The sequence below is a fragment of the Pomacea canaliculata genome, linkage group LG4, assembly GCF_003073045.1.
Source record: "Pomacea canaliculata isolate SZHN2017 linkage group LG4, ASM307304v1, whole genome shotgun sequence".
Taxonomy (NCBI): Eukaryota; Metazoa; Mollusca; class Gastropoda; order Architaenioglossa; family Ampullariidae; genus Pomacea; species Pomacea canaliculata.
The window spans coordinates 31617663-31632579 of record NC_037593.1 but is presented as its reverse complement, the minus strand read 5'-3'; the positions used below and the strand labels follow the sequence as shown (position 1 = coordinate 31632579).

The 14917-nt window shown below is 42.8% G+C and overlaps 2 protein-coding genes across 4 annotated transcripts; one reads left to right on the top strand and one right to left on the bottom strand.

The window, feature by feature from the left end:
• The first annotated feature begins 947 nt into the window (after positions 1 to 947).
• LOC112562798 lies at positions 948 to 8844 on the top strand. 2 transcript variants are annotated; one of them, XM_025236293.1, is made up of 9 exons: positions 948 to 1568; positions 4625 to 4861; positions 5063 to 5195; positions 5468 to 5678; positions 6031 to 6132; positions 6417 to 6509; positions 6846 to 7015; positions 7134 to 7457; positions 7780 to 8844. In XM_025236293.1, exons 2-9 carry the CDS (start codon positions 4677 to 4679, stop codon positions 8194 to 8196), a joined length of 1635 nt encoding a protein of 544 aa, XP_025092078.1. In that variant the 5' UTR covers positions 948 to 1568; positions 4625 to 4676; the 3' UTR covers positions 8197 to 8844. The 2 variants fall into 2 exon arrangements, with proteins under 2 accessions (XP_025092078.1, XP_025092080.1); XM_025236295.1 differs by lacking the exon at positions 948 to 1568 and adding an exon at positions 2370 to 3898.
• A 101-nt stretch (positions 8845 to 8945) lies between these two features.
• Positions 8946 to 14597, bottom strand: LOC112562799 (thiosulfate sulfurtransferase-like). Of its 2 annotated transcripts, XM_025236296.1 has the most exons (8): positions 14446 to 14597; positions 13680 to 13823; positions 13307 to 13508; positions 12853 to 12948; positions 12244 to 12364; positions 11687 to 11776; positions 11142 to 11266; positions 8946 to 10884 (listed from the first exon to the last, which is right to left on the bottom strand). In XM_025236296.1, exons 2-8 carry the CDS (start codon positions 13817 to 13819, stop codon positions 10834 to 10836), a joined length of 825 nt encoding a protein of 274 aa, XP_025092081.1. In that variant the 5' UTR covers positions 13820 to 13823; positions 14446 to 14597; the 3' UTR covers positions 8946 to 10833. The 2 variants fall into 2 exon arrangements, with proteins under 2 accessions (XP_025092081.1, XP_025092082.1); XM_025236297.1 differs by lacking the exon at positions 14446 to 14597 and having other exon boundaries at positions 13680 to 14368.
• Between the last annotated feature and the right edge of the window lie 320 nt (positions 14598 to 14917).

The window sequence follows — 14917 nt, the reverse complement described above, 5'->3', positions numbered from 1 at the left end:
GGGACCTCCATCACAACTTCATTGACTTTAGAAAAGGTTTTGAGTGTAGCACGAGGGCTGTGGCATGTGATTTTCAACATGGAAGACTTACTCGTCATGTGAAGTGCTGTGTAAGAGTTCAACTCAATATTTCTGGATGACCAAATAGCAGCTTTCCTCCACACGACAGTAGGCGTCTGTCAAGATTGCCCCCTATTACCTTCACTCCACGACCATCATACTTCCATTTCCGTCCATGGGAAACCTATATGCATCACATGCCCTGCAGACGATATCCATCTGGTAGGAGGCACCAACAAAGATCTTACCAACAGACAGTTTGAGCTCATGGAATGGAGAACAACACTGACAAAAGTCATGGCCATTGGTTAGAAAGCAAAGAACTATTTGAACAGTGGCTCGAAGAGGTAAACAGCTGTAGGTAGCAGGGTGCCACTTCTCCAAAAAAAGACATCGCCACGACAGATATCGGCATCGGGTACCAGTCAAGGGTGGAATGACTGAACATTGTAACCCCAGTCTTACACTTTGGCATGTAGCATGTTCGTGAGGTGAAAACACTGCCATCATCAGTTCATTAGCAGGCTCTTAAAAAATTAATTTAGTTTTACTCGCTATTTGACGACAGAAATAATTTGACCCAAAGACGATCTTTGCCATATTTCGTGTTTATTAAAACTGGAGAGTACAGTCTTTAAATATATATAATATCAAATTATAGACATGTATATAATTGTGTGGCATTAGACCTGACGGCTTAGTTGTGTGTATAAGCGGAGCAGCAAGTCGTTGGTGGAAACTTGTTCATTCATACTAGTGGCAGTAACTTTAGTTAAGAAGAGAATACCATAGACGATGTACTTGTCCATCTTAACTGAATAGTAGAAAAGTATAGGTAATCTTCTGTTTTTTAGGAGTTAGGTGGTAGAGACTATAATTCTTTTCTCTCTTTTTATTATGGCATTGTTCATCTCCTCTTTTTCGCCTTTCCTTCCCTAAGTTTATCATAGGGTCATATGTTGCTATGACATAGGGTCATGTCCCCTCATTGAACAGCCGGGGGGACTGAGGGAAGTATGCTGCGCCACTTCGGGTATCGAACCTGCTGATGGGTGTTGGTGGTCTAATTCCTCGGTTATCCATTTCGATTCATAGAGGGAACAGACAAATAAATCATGGCTTAAGTAGTTCATGAAAACTTCGCTACTTACCTACTCATAACAAGCATAACAACTCTCTCTGTAGCTGCTGGTCGCCCCTCTTCCCACGCTCCGTACATAAGCACTAAATCCTCACCCCAGCCCCACCATAACCCTAGCCTATCCATAATATCCCCCATCCGGGAAAACAAGACCATAACACCTTGACATCTTGGAGCTGCGGCAAGTACACGCATTACCTGCTGCGTTTACCTGGCACGGTTCCTGTATCTTGGCGCCCGCGCCCACCTGCCCCATGCCTACCTTTGTGTTTCTCACAAGACCGAGCCACATACCCGCTTACGATAAAGTCGTTAGACCAGAGAAACAACAGACGACGGCGGCCATCTAGGAGCCTGGGCACCGCAGGTAAGACAGCTTTCTGTTGCTGGGCCATGTTTTGTGCAGGCTGTGGGTTTTCTGTGGTTTGTGACTTGTCTTGGCTGCCATCTTTTGACTGATTTCTGAGTAAAGAGTCGATCCTGCCTTCCCTAAGTGTTTGTTGACGCTAACTCATTGAGATGTAACTGCTTTGAAAGCTTCTTGATGCTAATTAAACTGGGCTGGATGTCTCTGAGGGAGAGAGAGAGGGGTGGAGAGAGAGAGAGTAGGCTATGAATAGTAACTGATTCTTCTCAGTAATTACAGGTAAACACTGGCGGCAAACTATCTTTTAAATCGTTTGCACCGAGAACGTCAGTTGACGAGATGGTTCGTACTGGCAAAACTCCATCCACCACCACGACAACCCCACCAACACTACATATCTGACATGTTTTTCTTACTGTCAGTTGATGTTATAATCTCGCCTTCTGACACCTCCTTGAAAGTTGAAGGCTTTTTTGAGTTCTGAGAGTTCAGTTTTATATATGTTTATGTCTGTTTAGTTTGGTGTTGAACTCGTTGGGTAAATGAAGAAAATATTTTCAATATTTTTAATAATTATTTTTGACAGTTTAGATGGTGTAGAATTTTTTGCCCGACATGAAGATAAAAGATTCGACAGACTAAAGGGATGAAGATTGGAAGGCGTGAGAAAGTTATTTTAAATCGGTACTATCGTGCAAGTAGTACGTTTATTGATAAAATCAGTAAATAAAGAATAGTCCCTTAATGTTGAAGATGATATGCACACACTCGCACACACATGCACTCAGGGGTATGTCAAGGGTGGTACTACGCTTGCTCGAGCGTCTGGCCAAGACTTGAAAGCACGTGACTACGTGAGCACGCGCAAGATGTGTCGACTGCGAATGACGTAAAGGAAACTGTCGCAGCGCACGCGCGGGTGGTGTGCGTATAGGGGTAGGTGGGTAGGGGATAACTGGAGGAGCACGCTGCTGTTGAGATAAGCATGCTCTTGGCTGGCGAACCCTTGACGATGCAAGGTACACGTAAGCAAGGATAAACAAGGGAACACGTAAGCAAGGATAAACAAGGGTACATGAGGTGTGTGATAGAGCGACAGCCACGAGAAGGCGTATGGCCCACCCTGACATCACCTGACTACGATTAGTAGCGCGTTCTTGATGTGAGTAGCAGGAATCGTCATTCCCCAGCAAGTGGAAAGGACAAAGTAGGTTTTTTCTTTTTTTGTTTGTTTAGTTTTTCGTCTGTTCTCATCTTCGGCAAAGTTCTCTCCCTGCATACCCAGGTGAAGTGATCTTTTACCCGCAAGACAAGTTCTTCTGCTCTGGAAACGGTACCCGCCGATACATCGAGAGATTGTGACGTCAGCACAAGCACGAGCTTTGCCAAAGAGGTCGCGTGCTTGTTGGCCACGTGTAGAGACTGGAACTGCCAGTCAGAGTCATGTTTCTTCTCTCCACACTCCATCATTTCTAGCACCCAGTTCGGGACTTGAGCCAGTCCTGCTACAGCCACTTGTTCCCCACATGGCTGAGTGTTTCATGCACGTGGGGACCTTCGCCGCCATCCTTCCTGCAGTGACAATGGGTGGAGTGACGGTCGGGTGGATGGCGAGAGTAAGACTTTTGAGATAAAGTAGATACATCTCAATTTAGAATTCACAGCGTTTGTGAGTTTGGGATGAATACCACCTGCCGTTGTGCCGTTGCGAGACATCTCCCTGCGCGCGCATGCGCGTTTGTGCGTAACGTCCAACACGTGATCAGAGCATCTTTGTACTATGGGACTAAATTTCCTCTTCTCTTTGACTTCTACCTGGTTGAGATAGTGTGAAGGTGGTGTAGAGTTGGTCTTCCTTGATCCCACCAGCAAGTTGATTCCTCGAGATACCCACACCCTACTCCGTCTGGGTTACGAGTCCATTACGTTGTTTTCCGTGATCATAACGTAGGTAAAAGCACCAAGCTAAACTGGGATGTAAAACAAACCTTGATTACAGGATTTATCAGGTGTAGAACGACCTACGCGCACAAGACAATGATTTCATCATCACATGATCATCAGCTTACGGCGCAGCTCATGCTGTTTGCAGCTGTGCATCCCCCCCAGTGACTGAGCGCGCTGACCTCTGGGAACGCTACCCGTCCTTTTATCCTGTTTACCTCAGGTGTTTGGTTGTAGGCGCCCGTGGCAAAGCTGTTCCAACAGAGATGGGATGGATCGAGCAGATGTGTTGAGCTTGCTCACTTGGACAGTTAAAGGTGTATTGGAGTGCAGTTTTTGAATGACTGGGTAAATCTCAGTGCAATATACGAATTGCCTAAATGCAGGTAAATACAAACCCCTATTGTTCTCGAAACATATGATTTCAAACAACACCATGCACAGAAAGAGGTCAAACTCGTGCCACAACATCTGTGGATGTGTATCTCGAGGACAGAAATAGAGTATTTAGCCAGATTTTTGGAAACACTATCGTGCACTGAAAAGTTAATCATTCGCAAAAAAAAACAACAAAAAAACAACAAAAAAAACAAAAACAAAACAAAACAAAAACACAACATCAACAACAACAACAAAAACAAACAAACAAACAAACAAACAAACAAACAAAGCATTTCACTAGACCTTTTAAATTTTTATGATGCATTTGACAACTTTAGGCCTTGTAAAACACCTGATGTTGAAATATTCATATCAATGTTAGCTCAAGATTTTTAAAATGTTTTATCAAACTCCAAAGTTTAAATATTTTAGTTTTAAATTAGTTTGGGCTGATAGAGAGATTTTGCGATCTCCAGCAAGTGCTTTGTCTTATTTCTTTTAAACGGCTTCTGATCTTCGACCTAAACATTAAATTGGAAATAAAAGTTTTTGTTATTCATTATCATGTGACATTGAACAGTCACGAAAACTTGAAAATAGTCTATGAACTATGACCCAAACATCTGTATTCATTAATGAATATTCAATATACGCTGCATTTTCGCTGATAAAAGTAATAAATAGACAACTAAAGTATATTACTAGCAGGGAAGTAATTCTTCGTTCCTCAGGTCAACCTTTTCACAGAGTAAGGTGTATCGGAAGAGGCGCTGGGTGAGCACGATGTCTCTGACAGACGTGATGGACGATGTGGACTACGAGCGCCAAAACTTCACCCAAAACGAGGCTCTGACGCAACATCCGCTGTGGCTGACCGAGTCTCACTTCGTCTACCACCTGCAGCGCAACGCAGACGGCCACCTCACCTTCAAGAGAGATTTCGATGGGGAACCCATCTGCTCACCCAGGTAGGTGAAAGGTCGACTACACGAGCCATGGGTCCGATGCAGGTTGTAATTTCTTGTCCGCGAAGTAAATGAGTTGAGTTGCCCGTGGGGATGAACTAAGGCTGAAAAGGTCATTAGACAGATGAACTTTGTCATAACTTCGTAAAGGTGAGCCAGAGTCAAATATGAAGGGGGAATACCCGATATTTTTTGTTTTTAAAGACCGCTAAAAGAACTCAGCATGCAGAACATGGTCGCGAAGCCAGGACGCATGGAGTGCCTTAAGGTCCACGAAATGCCCTCTGACCTTTACCCTGCTCTCCTGACAGAGGCCATCTTTCAGAGATCGCTACAGGTGAGCCTTTCCTTGCCATTCCTTGGGTAGTGTTATGGGCTGTCCGTTCATACTCTCTGCTTTCTGCAAACCCCGTTCATCTGAGGATAGATGTCGGGTAGTCGCCAACTTTGAATCATGCATTGAAAGTATTTAATTCATTAATTTTGGGGGGGGATTAAATTTCTCGAATATTTGGAGCTTTGCCGATCTCAGCTATGCCCACGAAAGTATAGTTATAACTACCCTTGAACATCACGTATTTAGACTGCTGCCATTTTCCATTTCGTCAGACTGTGTCTCACCTGGTGTCCACCTGGCCACACCCGGTTCTAGACGTGCGAGGGGTGTTGCCGCCGGAGGAAATATTTCGCTGCGAGCACCTGACCATGCCATTCGACTGCCAGGATAATCTGTCCCTGATGGACTCCCTCATGATCGGTCTGCTAAACCTCAAGCCTCACTCCAGGCTAAAGCTCGTCAACTTTACTGGCTTCAAACATGGTCAGTCTGTTTCGTTTCTCCACCCTGCTCCAGTGTCCCAGGTAGGTGAATGGTATACGCAGTTACCCTTTCGCTGGTCACAGTTACACAGACCTCTGTGTCTTTTATTCTCTACATCGGTCTGTCGTTCTCTTGCCTGTCCTGTCTAGAGTCTGGCATGAGGTTGTAGAAGCCGTCTGTTAATCACTCGGTCACAAGTCTTTGCATTAAGAAACCTTCTCTACACAGGACTAGAACTGTGTGTTGTTGTGTGGGCGGAAATCAAATCAGAAGTGCAGATATTTTGTGCAGATTTCACAGTATACTGATATTTCTCCTAACCACGTGCATGCTTCTTCTTTACTCTTCCTAGACCGGAAGATGGTGCGGGAGTTGGCCAGGCTACCGATCCTCTGGATGAAACCGAGCGACAGACAACCCGGATACATTCACAGTCTACTGCGCCAGACAATAGGTGAGTGAACCACACAGCTACCTGTCTTCGTGTTTGTCTGGTATGGTATGGCTCTCTCTTAGTCTCCTCCGTTTTTCTCGGTGCTAAAGAATCAAAGATAAGAAGAATGGCAAGAGAGAGTGAAGGATAAAGAAACAATGTTGCTTACTGAGACAACGTAAAGACTTTGTGTAAATATTCTGAAAAAAAAAATCAAACAGAGAAGTAGAACATGAAAGTACAAAATAAGAAAAAGCTGCATTCCAATCTTTAGAAAAACTATTTTTGTTTGTTTTATTTTTCAGTCATCAGCAAAGACAAGGTCCAACGTTACGTAAACCGTATCGCTTGTATCTACGCCAACATCGACCTCCAGGTCCGGCATGGACACACGATAGGTATTGTATGGCAGAGTCGATGAGCCATACTTTAAAATATATAGAAATAGTCTCTTTCTCTCTTTATATATATATATTCTTTCTGGTATTCCCTCCTGGGGCAGTTGTAATAAAGTGTGCTTCCTCAGGGAAAAATCGGGAACTGAAGCTAAAATGTCTTGTTAATAATAATAATAATATCGTCATCATCAACAACAGCGCAGTAATAGCAGTAATATGAGAAATGCGAGCCATCAACAAATCTCCTCTTTCAACACTTACACTGTCCTCGACAGAGAAAGAGAGAGGACTATGCGATATGCTTAGTTACAAATGCTCTTGTGCTTCTGTACGCAGGTCCCATCACTATCATGTTCGATTGCAAAATCATGTTTGACGATGTCCCGATCGGCCTGGCCTTGCAGTTCGAGACTCCCTTCAGATACATCTGTCAGAGAGTGTGGACGGAGCCTATAGTGGATGTGACTCTTCCCCTGGCGGTGATGCAGAAAGTTTTGAACCCCAGGGTGAGTTGACGAGAAGGCGATTTGCTCCCTGGAATGATTTGATGAATTTGAAACAGTTCTGAGAATGAGTTCCTGTACTTAACATTACCACACAACATTCTTTGTTTCTTCTCTTCAGTGCATTTCGCACCTGGAAATCGAGGATCCCGACATTTGTTCTGATCTGACCCGCTGGGACAGCCTGTTGGAGGCGCTGCTGCTGCTGCCCAGCCTGCGTGCACTCAGTCTACCCAACACCGTGCACGCGGACCGTCACGTGAATGCCGCGTACGAGCTGAACCAGGTGCTGCGTCCATTGCGCGCGCTGCAGCGCCTCAACCTGGCCTCCTGCAACCTGCGAGACTGCGTGGAGCAGCTGCTGCACAACCTGGACCAGGACCTGAGCTACCTGAGTCTCCGTGACTGCCGTCTGAGCGAGTTGGACATCCAGGCATTGATACAGGTGAGGTATCCTTGGGGATATTTTAAACAGAGTATAAATCTTATTGTCCACCACACCAAGTTCAAAAGGACAGAAACAGAGAGTTATGTGTGGAACGTGAGCTGCATGGAGATTTCAATCAATAATTATACAATTAAAACAACAAGAAATAAAATTTAAGGTACAGTTATCCTGTTCCAAACAAAATTGCTTACTTACAAATGTGCTTAATAGAGATGTTCGCCGTTTTTCGGAAGCTGAAATACAGAAAGCATTGTCAATGTCTAATTGCAAATTACTTATGTTTTCGTTTTCCTAACATTTATTTTGGTTTTGTTGGCAGTGGCCTCTTATCGACGGATTGCGGGAATTGAACCTCAGTCGCAACAACCTTAAAACTTTTGCTGTCCTTGTGGTTGGGCTTCTTCACAAGATGGCCGCCACCATCGTCTGCTTCTCTGTATCGTTTTGCTCTCTCTCCCTCGTCGGGCTGCAGCAGACGGTTCAAAAGTGCAAGGAGTGTCTTCGTCTGAAAATTCTGGGTATCCAGTCGTTCACTCCACCCCCACTGACGGAAATGCGAGAGATCATTGAGGACTGTGCAGACATTGCCACGCTGCAGCGGTGCATTTTGCTCCCAGAAGCCTATGCGTTTCCGGGAAGTCAAATCTCGCAGCGGGCGGCGAATCGCGAGACTATCGCGTTGATGTGTCGCGAGATTCTTGTGCAGCTGGGCAGAGCAGATGTTCAGCTAGAATGACATCATCTCTTAGACGAGGGTTCAGAGGGGAAGAAGATTATTCCCCGGATGCATCGGGGTATCGAGGGTATCACCTTTTTTCCTGTCTTCGTCTCGAAGGCTGAATACAAAATTTGATCGATTGTGATCTCTTTTTCCATAAATTATCTTATTTTTCCCACGTGAAGTATCCCCTTGGTGTGTCAGTCCTGAGGTTAAAGAAGAGGAGACAGTGACCTTTGCTTGTTTGTGGATGTTGACATTTGTTGGCTCTGACATGCTGAAGGTGTTTAGCAGGGTGCTGTGACTGGATGAGGGTTGGCTGGGTTGCTAAGAAACTGTTGTGTGTATGCCTCTATATCTACATGTGTAGATGAGTCACGTGTGGGTGTATGGCGGGGGAGAAGCTGAGCGAGTGTAAAAGTGCTGTGAGTGATGAGGGTAAGAATTTGGAAACTATTTTGTGTAAAATATTTTCAATATGCTGAATGCCACTGAAGAAGAAAAGAGAAAAGTAATAGAAGATTGCAAAAGAAGGATAATAAAATTTATTGACGAAGCGAAGAATACTTGAGAGAATAAAAATAAAAGAGAAAAATTCACGATTGGAAAGACAGAGAGATATTTTTGTAAAAGATTATTAGGAAAGTTTTTCTGTGTGTCTTCCCTTCTCTGTCCACATTCAGTCTACTTCGTGCGTTCCTTCCTTCTCTTCATTTACCCTTGTCACGTGCACACATACACACGTACGCGCTCGTACAAACATGAAATCTGTAAATTAATAACTTTAATGCTTTACTGTATTTCAGACAATACGAGTCAAGTTCTTTACTTGGGTTGTTCAGGAAAACTTGAAAAAGCAGAACTTTCAACGACTGTGTTTGTTCCGCCTATAGAACTACACTCCTGTCTGCCAGACTGTCAGCACTCAGAATGTGAAGCTTTTTTGTCTGTGGTAATTTAAGATAATGCAAGGATATGCTCTTCATCACAATATGAGGTTTATATGCTCACATGCTTTATACGCCCTCACGTGCGCTTACATCTACAACAGAAACAACAAGACAAGAAATAGGAATACAGTTACAACCCGCTTGGCCAGGAGATAATTTGTAAACTTACAGAAATATTTTACAGAAGCTCATGAAAGTTCATAGGGAGTACAGCTCTGAAAGAAATCTGTTTGGAAAATACTTTTGCTAACTTTAGACAAGATTTTTCATTGATGTTGATATCTATAACAGAACTAAGACAGGTCACTTGCAGAACCCAGAGGTTGTAAACAGTCGACAGTTGTCTAATTATGCTGACATATTTTCCTTCTTTCGAAAGCCTAATCCATTATGTTTACTGACAAAAATTGTAAAATAGTCACATTCAGACCCATTTCAGACACTGTCCTTGATATCCACTGAATAAAATGGAAGACGATACACCTGACAATCACCAATTCGTAAAATAATATCAATTATATATCTACCATTGGAAGGTAGATGGGGACTCACACTATTACAATTAACCAAAAGCTGGACCAGAGTAAAAGTCGACATTGTGCAACTCAAGAGAATAACTGTTGATGCAGATTAGAACACACTGAGAAACACAAAGGAAGGATAATCTGTAAAAAAAAACCAAACCATTCAGTGGTTGTCGATCTTTGCTTACTGCCTGGGTTTCCTGGACTTTCTGCAGCCTGCCAGAGGGCTTTGTGAACAAGTTTATCATTTTTCCACTAATCTTTCGGATGCTGATTTTATCCGAATTCTCTTTTGTGTTTTGAGTTTTGTATTTGCCTAACAGGTAAGTGTTAGAACCAATCAGGTATAAAAAGATTGAACACATCAGGGAACTTTGGTTTTTCCACCGTTGATACCGGTGAACAAACATATATATTTTTACACCTTGAAAAAAAAAACAACCAACCGCTATATTAGATGCCTCGCCGGATTGCAGACAAAACTTTGTGGTGTATGACAGGTATTTAGTGTTTTCTGTGGTCTTACTCTATAGCCAGGCGATCACCTAGTAATGGACCTTGCTTGGCCATGTTACGGGTATGTTTCGGAGGAAATTATCAAGAGGAAATCGTTGCATATGTATTATGCTTATTAGGTATCACTTATTGACTGATGCCTTGAATACAACAATCTTGATTGTGAATTCAATGTTTTCTACTCCTCCATGGTGGTCTGTGTTTTCTTAAACTCAACAGTTTGATAGACGATGAAAAGCTGTCAACGATGTGAGTCTTCAAACTTAAATTGACTGCTACAGCTGAATTGATGAAAGTTATTTTCCTGTGATATAATTTATTATTCTTCCTTAAAACCACATATCTTTCACTAAACAATCATATATACATATATGTGTGCGTGCGCGCGTATGTCATCCACACACCCATGAGTAGGATCTAGTCATCAAAATAATTTCTTGTGAAAAAATCAAAACTACAAAACAAAAATACTTCAAATACAGGTATCTGTGAGTTAAAGCTAATACATTTGCTACATGATCATACTTCCTGTCTATTAGTTTAACAAGAACTTTCCACTTCACGATTCGTTGCACTGAGTTTTACAAACTGTCCTTGTCTTTGGAAGATGAGAAATAAAATGAGTTTTTACATCCCGACTGAGGATTGGTGGATGAGGTCTGACATCATTGTCCGATGTTGTCTGGAGCACTCTTCTTCCATAAGGTGAATCCTCCCTGTCACGAGAAAAATAAAACGAACTATTATTGGTGACGTATTGAGTAATTGATTGATCTGTTCGCTTTGGTTTTGTGTTAACTGGCTGGTTAGTTGGTTACATTTGTTTGGTTTGTCATAGTTGTTTGTTTGTTTGTTTGTGTGTTTGTTTGTGTGTTTGTTTGTGTGTTTGTTTGTGTGTTTGTTTGTGTGTTTGTGTGTGTGTTTGTTTGTTTGTTTGTTTGTTGTTTGTTTGTTTGTTTATCTGCCACCTTACGTGGTAGAGGGACACGTCCTTAGCGCCGCAGAGCTTGGAGGCGAAGAGCAAGGTGCACGAGGACATTCCAGAGTTGCAGTAGCAGACGACAGGCTTCTCCAAGTCTACTCCAGCACCTTGCAGAGCTAGACACGAAGCAGAGATAGGAAAACACGTGTCAGAATATTCAAGCAGACATGGCAGAGATATTCAACACATAAGAAAGAGATATCTAAGCACACAGGACAAAGATATGTAAATAGTATGACAGAGATGTAAACAGAGATGGCAAAGATTTGGATACAGGGCAAAATTTGTTTAAACAGATGGCAGAGATATGGAAAACTCATCTGAAAAAAAAATTAAACCAAGTGTTTGTCAAGAACCAGGGCTAGCGCCTTTGCCTGTGTGTGTGCGTGTGGAGGTTTTGTTGTTGTTGTTGTTGTTGTTGTTTGAAAGAACACTTATGGTCGCAGCTTCTGCATCTGTTCTACTTGTATCCCTGACAATGTTCCCCAAAAAATGAAGACACAGAAAGTGGATGTTCTAAGCAATACAAATATTACCAGCTCTGATTTCGCTGACCGACTTCATTGTCTTGGTCTCTTCATCAATCAGGTCGGAGTAGGGTAGGTTGCGCGCGCCCGGCACGTGACCTTAACCAAAACGTACGAGAACGTAAAATACGGTTTGAAATGCACTTTTCATCCCTGAAACCACATTCATTCATCCGTCCACCCACTTTCCTCAACAAGTACATCTGCACACATTGAAAGTTCTCTCCTGGTCTCTCATTGTTTCTTTTCCCTCGAGTTTTGCTTGTAGGACAAGAAGAAACTTGATGACAGTCCAAGATGTCAACAGCTTAGACTACAGGCACGTCCATTAGTTGTGTGCGCATGCGCAGTAGCAAATTATCCTAATGTTAATAGAAACTATTTTAGTCAAAAAGAATTGTGTATTTACACCTAGAAAATGGGTTGATCAACGCCGGAATGAACATACAAAGACGGAGTCGCTGGTCTCGATGAAATGCGGGTGCATGCTGGATCACGTAACTTGAATTAACGATCCTTTAGACAGGTAAGTTTGTGATCATGAGTCAACCAGTCTGATGTCTTACCTTGCTTGTAAAGCTCTTGTGGGCGGGAGTCTAGGATGATGGTGTCTGTACCTACTACTGAGGACGCCTGATCAAAGGTGCAGTAATAGTCCTTCTGGAATCTGGCTGTGAAGTTACCTGGCTACAAGCAACATTTGTCTTTGACATTAAATTAAATACAAATTGGAAACAAAATTACCCCATCTTTTCTTATTTTTCTGTCTATAGGGCTCGGCATCGCAATCTTATTTATCTATGATACATTGGCTGTATATAGATATAACATATAGCATCTCAACTCTTTTTACAGCCAACACCGCATTTTGAGACAGAACTTATTTCTGGAAACATTGAAGAAACACCTGGCACAGAGGTTGTGAAATTATCTTGTTTCAGGAACAAAAAAAGACTACAGACGGGCTACCATAACTGATTTATATTATCTTCTCAGGCTTTGGTGGTTGCCGACTGCATTAGTACCAGACGGCACTCGGCTGAACCTGATGATAGCCACCTGATTATCACACCTGAAAATAGTAGATGTTTGACATCCTACACTCATAAACTCCTGTAGTAATTGTTTATGTCTGAAATGTGACTTTGCCCTGAGATAACTTATGTCTCACTTACCTGAACATCAGTCACACCGGAGACGGTGGGATAGCCGAGACTCAGCCACTTCTGGAGTCCTCCATCCAGAATCGACACAGTCTGTGCTCCGAATATCTGAAGAGGTTTGAAACAAGAAAAATTACATTTTGTTGTCTCTGACTATAGAAATGCAGAATTATGCAACTTATGTAAGAGTTTATGATGGGCAGTCGCTAAAGATCACAACTGAACAATGAATTTGAAATATTTATTTGCATGTTGGTGCTGAATATTAATTTGACCAACATATTTGACATTTAAAATACTCTTCGTAATCGGTTGGAAAGACGATAATACAATTCATTTCATGCACAAAAATACTGAACACAACTTTTTGCTGATTTTCTTTTTTTTCTGTCTATCCTCTCTTCTTCCTTCTATTTCTACCTGTCTTCCTTTCCTGATATTTAGATAATCTATTTTTTCATAATACCTTGAATGTCCACCACGCCCTGCCAGAGACGAAAAAGCCGTATTTGTCAGAGTTGCTGTAGACGATCACGTGAGAGTTGTCGTTCACCCCGACAGCACGCGCGTTCTTCTGAAATACATCCTGCTGTGGAATGTTGCGTGGAAACGAGTCTGAGTGAGGACCAATGAGGACATTGAGGTACGCTGCCCCTGGAATGTGTCGCCTTGCAAAAGAGACAGATATAGGCGTGTACTTTTTAATCTGATTAACAGTCTGAATAAATCAGTTCTATGCTTGGCGGTCTTGTCTGTCTGTCTGTCTGTCTGTCTGTCTGTCTGTCTGTCTCAGTAACAGCATGTCTGTCCACGATCTCCAAACACTGCACACTACTTACTGCTTGTAGTCCTCATACAAGTCCTTGTCGCTGGACCAGGTCACATCCAGCACCACGATGTTCCCTGTGTCCCCGGATGTTACCTTATCCTGCAGCCACTCGCAGGACACAAGCAGGGTCTCGTTTCCTCCATCCGCCATTTCACTGTTGGTTCACACAACAACTTTAAACATAAATATTGTCAGTGACTTGTTTTAATTATAGGAGCAGAGTGTGACCAGGAGCAGTCAATAAAAAAACGATTCTAACGATCGGTGGATGAGATGTGGATGAATGACCTGCTGAGGAGATTGTTCCCTGACACAAATCACAAGCACAGGGCGAGTGTAACACCTGAAGCTGTCAGTCATACACCAATATCTTTTCCGAAACTCGAGAATTCGTTTCACTATTTGCCCTCCTGTCCTGCTCCCTGTCAGGAGTGCTACCTGACCCGACCTACATCAGGGTGCACCTTGACCTCACAACCCAACGAACTGTAAAGTTCACCAAAGTCAGCGAAACAAAGGCCCTACCGACTCCCCAAACACACCAGAGCAGTTGGTCTCTGTCAGTATCAACATAAATCAGAACATTTTATCATCGACCGTTGTAATTGTCAGACGGTTTTAGTCCATCGCCACAAATAAATCATAAAGTATGACGACACAGACTAGTAGAGTGGCACACTGTGTCAAAGTACGATGTCACAAAGACAACACACTGTGTCACAGATGTGAGTGGTACGGCTACGTGTGTCGGGGATTAGACACAGCACTAGACTCACCTCCACAGGTGTGTTGACCTGACAGTCCTGATGTACGAGTTCACACCTGCCGGCGGATAACGGTTTTCAGACAGGTCGAGTACCTGCCAATGAGGACAGGAAGAGGATGAGGTCGACCGAAGCAGGTGACAGTGATATTTCTAGGTCAGTTACTGTTTGACCTGTATAACAACGTGTTGTTACCTAATCTGTCAATTTAAAGGGCAGACTAAGCACAGTAGCAGCGATGCTGGCGATTAGTCTCCCCTGCACAAACATTTTCAATAAAGATGTTCATGACGGGTGGAGGATAAAAGGTGTTATTTCACCTGTAAAAATTTAATTTATATGAGCTGTTAATTTTCTTGGAAAATTGTTCTCTGTCCTGTTTTTGTTTGATTGCTTTTTGGTCCTTTTTTTTAAATGGCAACTTAAGTTCGTTAATGTGGAGGTGAAAGCGTGAGGGATTTGGATTCCCTACTCGCAAAGTTTA

Coding starts and splice junctions, on each gene's coding strand:
- LOC112562798 (XM_025236293.1), top strand. CDS start 4,677: ATGTCTCTGACAGACGTGATGGACGATGTGGACTACGAGCGCCAAAAC. Junction 5,196..5,467: donor TCTTTCAGAGATCGCTACAG/GTGAGCCTTTCC, acceptor CCATTTCGTCAG/ACTGTGTCTCACCTGGTGTC. Junction 5,679..6,030: donor CTTTACTGGCTTCAAACATG/GTCAGTCTGTTT, acceptor TACTCTTCCTAG/ACCGGAAGATGGTGCGGGAG.
- LOC112562799 (XM_025236296.1), bottom strand. CDS start 13,819: ATGGCGGATGGAGGAAACGAGACCCTGCTTGTGTCCTGCGAGTGGCTG. Junction 12,949..13,306: donor GGGCGTGGTGGACATTCAAG/GTATTATGAAAA, acceptor AAACCTCTTCAG/ATATTCGGAGCACAGACTGT. Junction 10,885..11,141: donor AGGACGTGTCCCTCTACCAC/GTAAGGTGGCAG, acceptor TTCTCGTGACAG/GGAGGATTCACCTTATGGAA.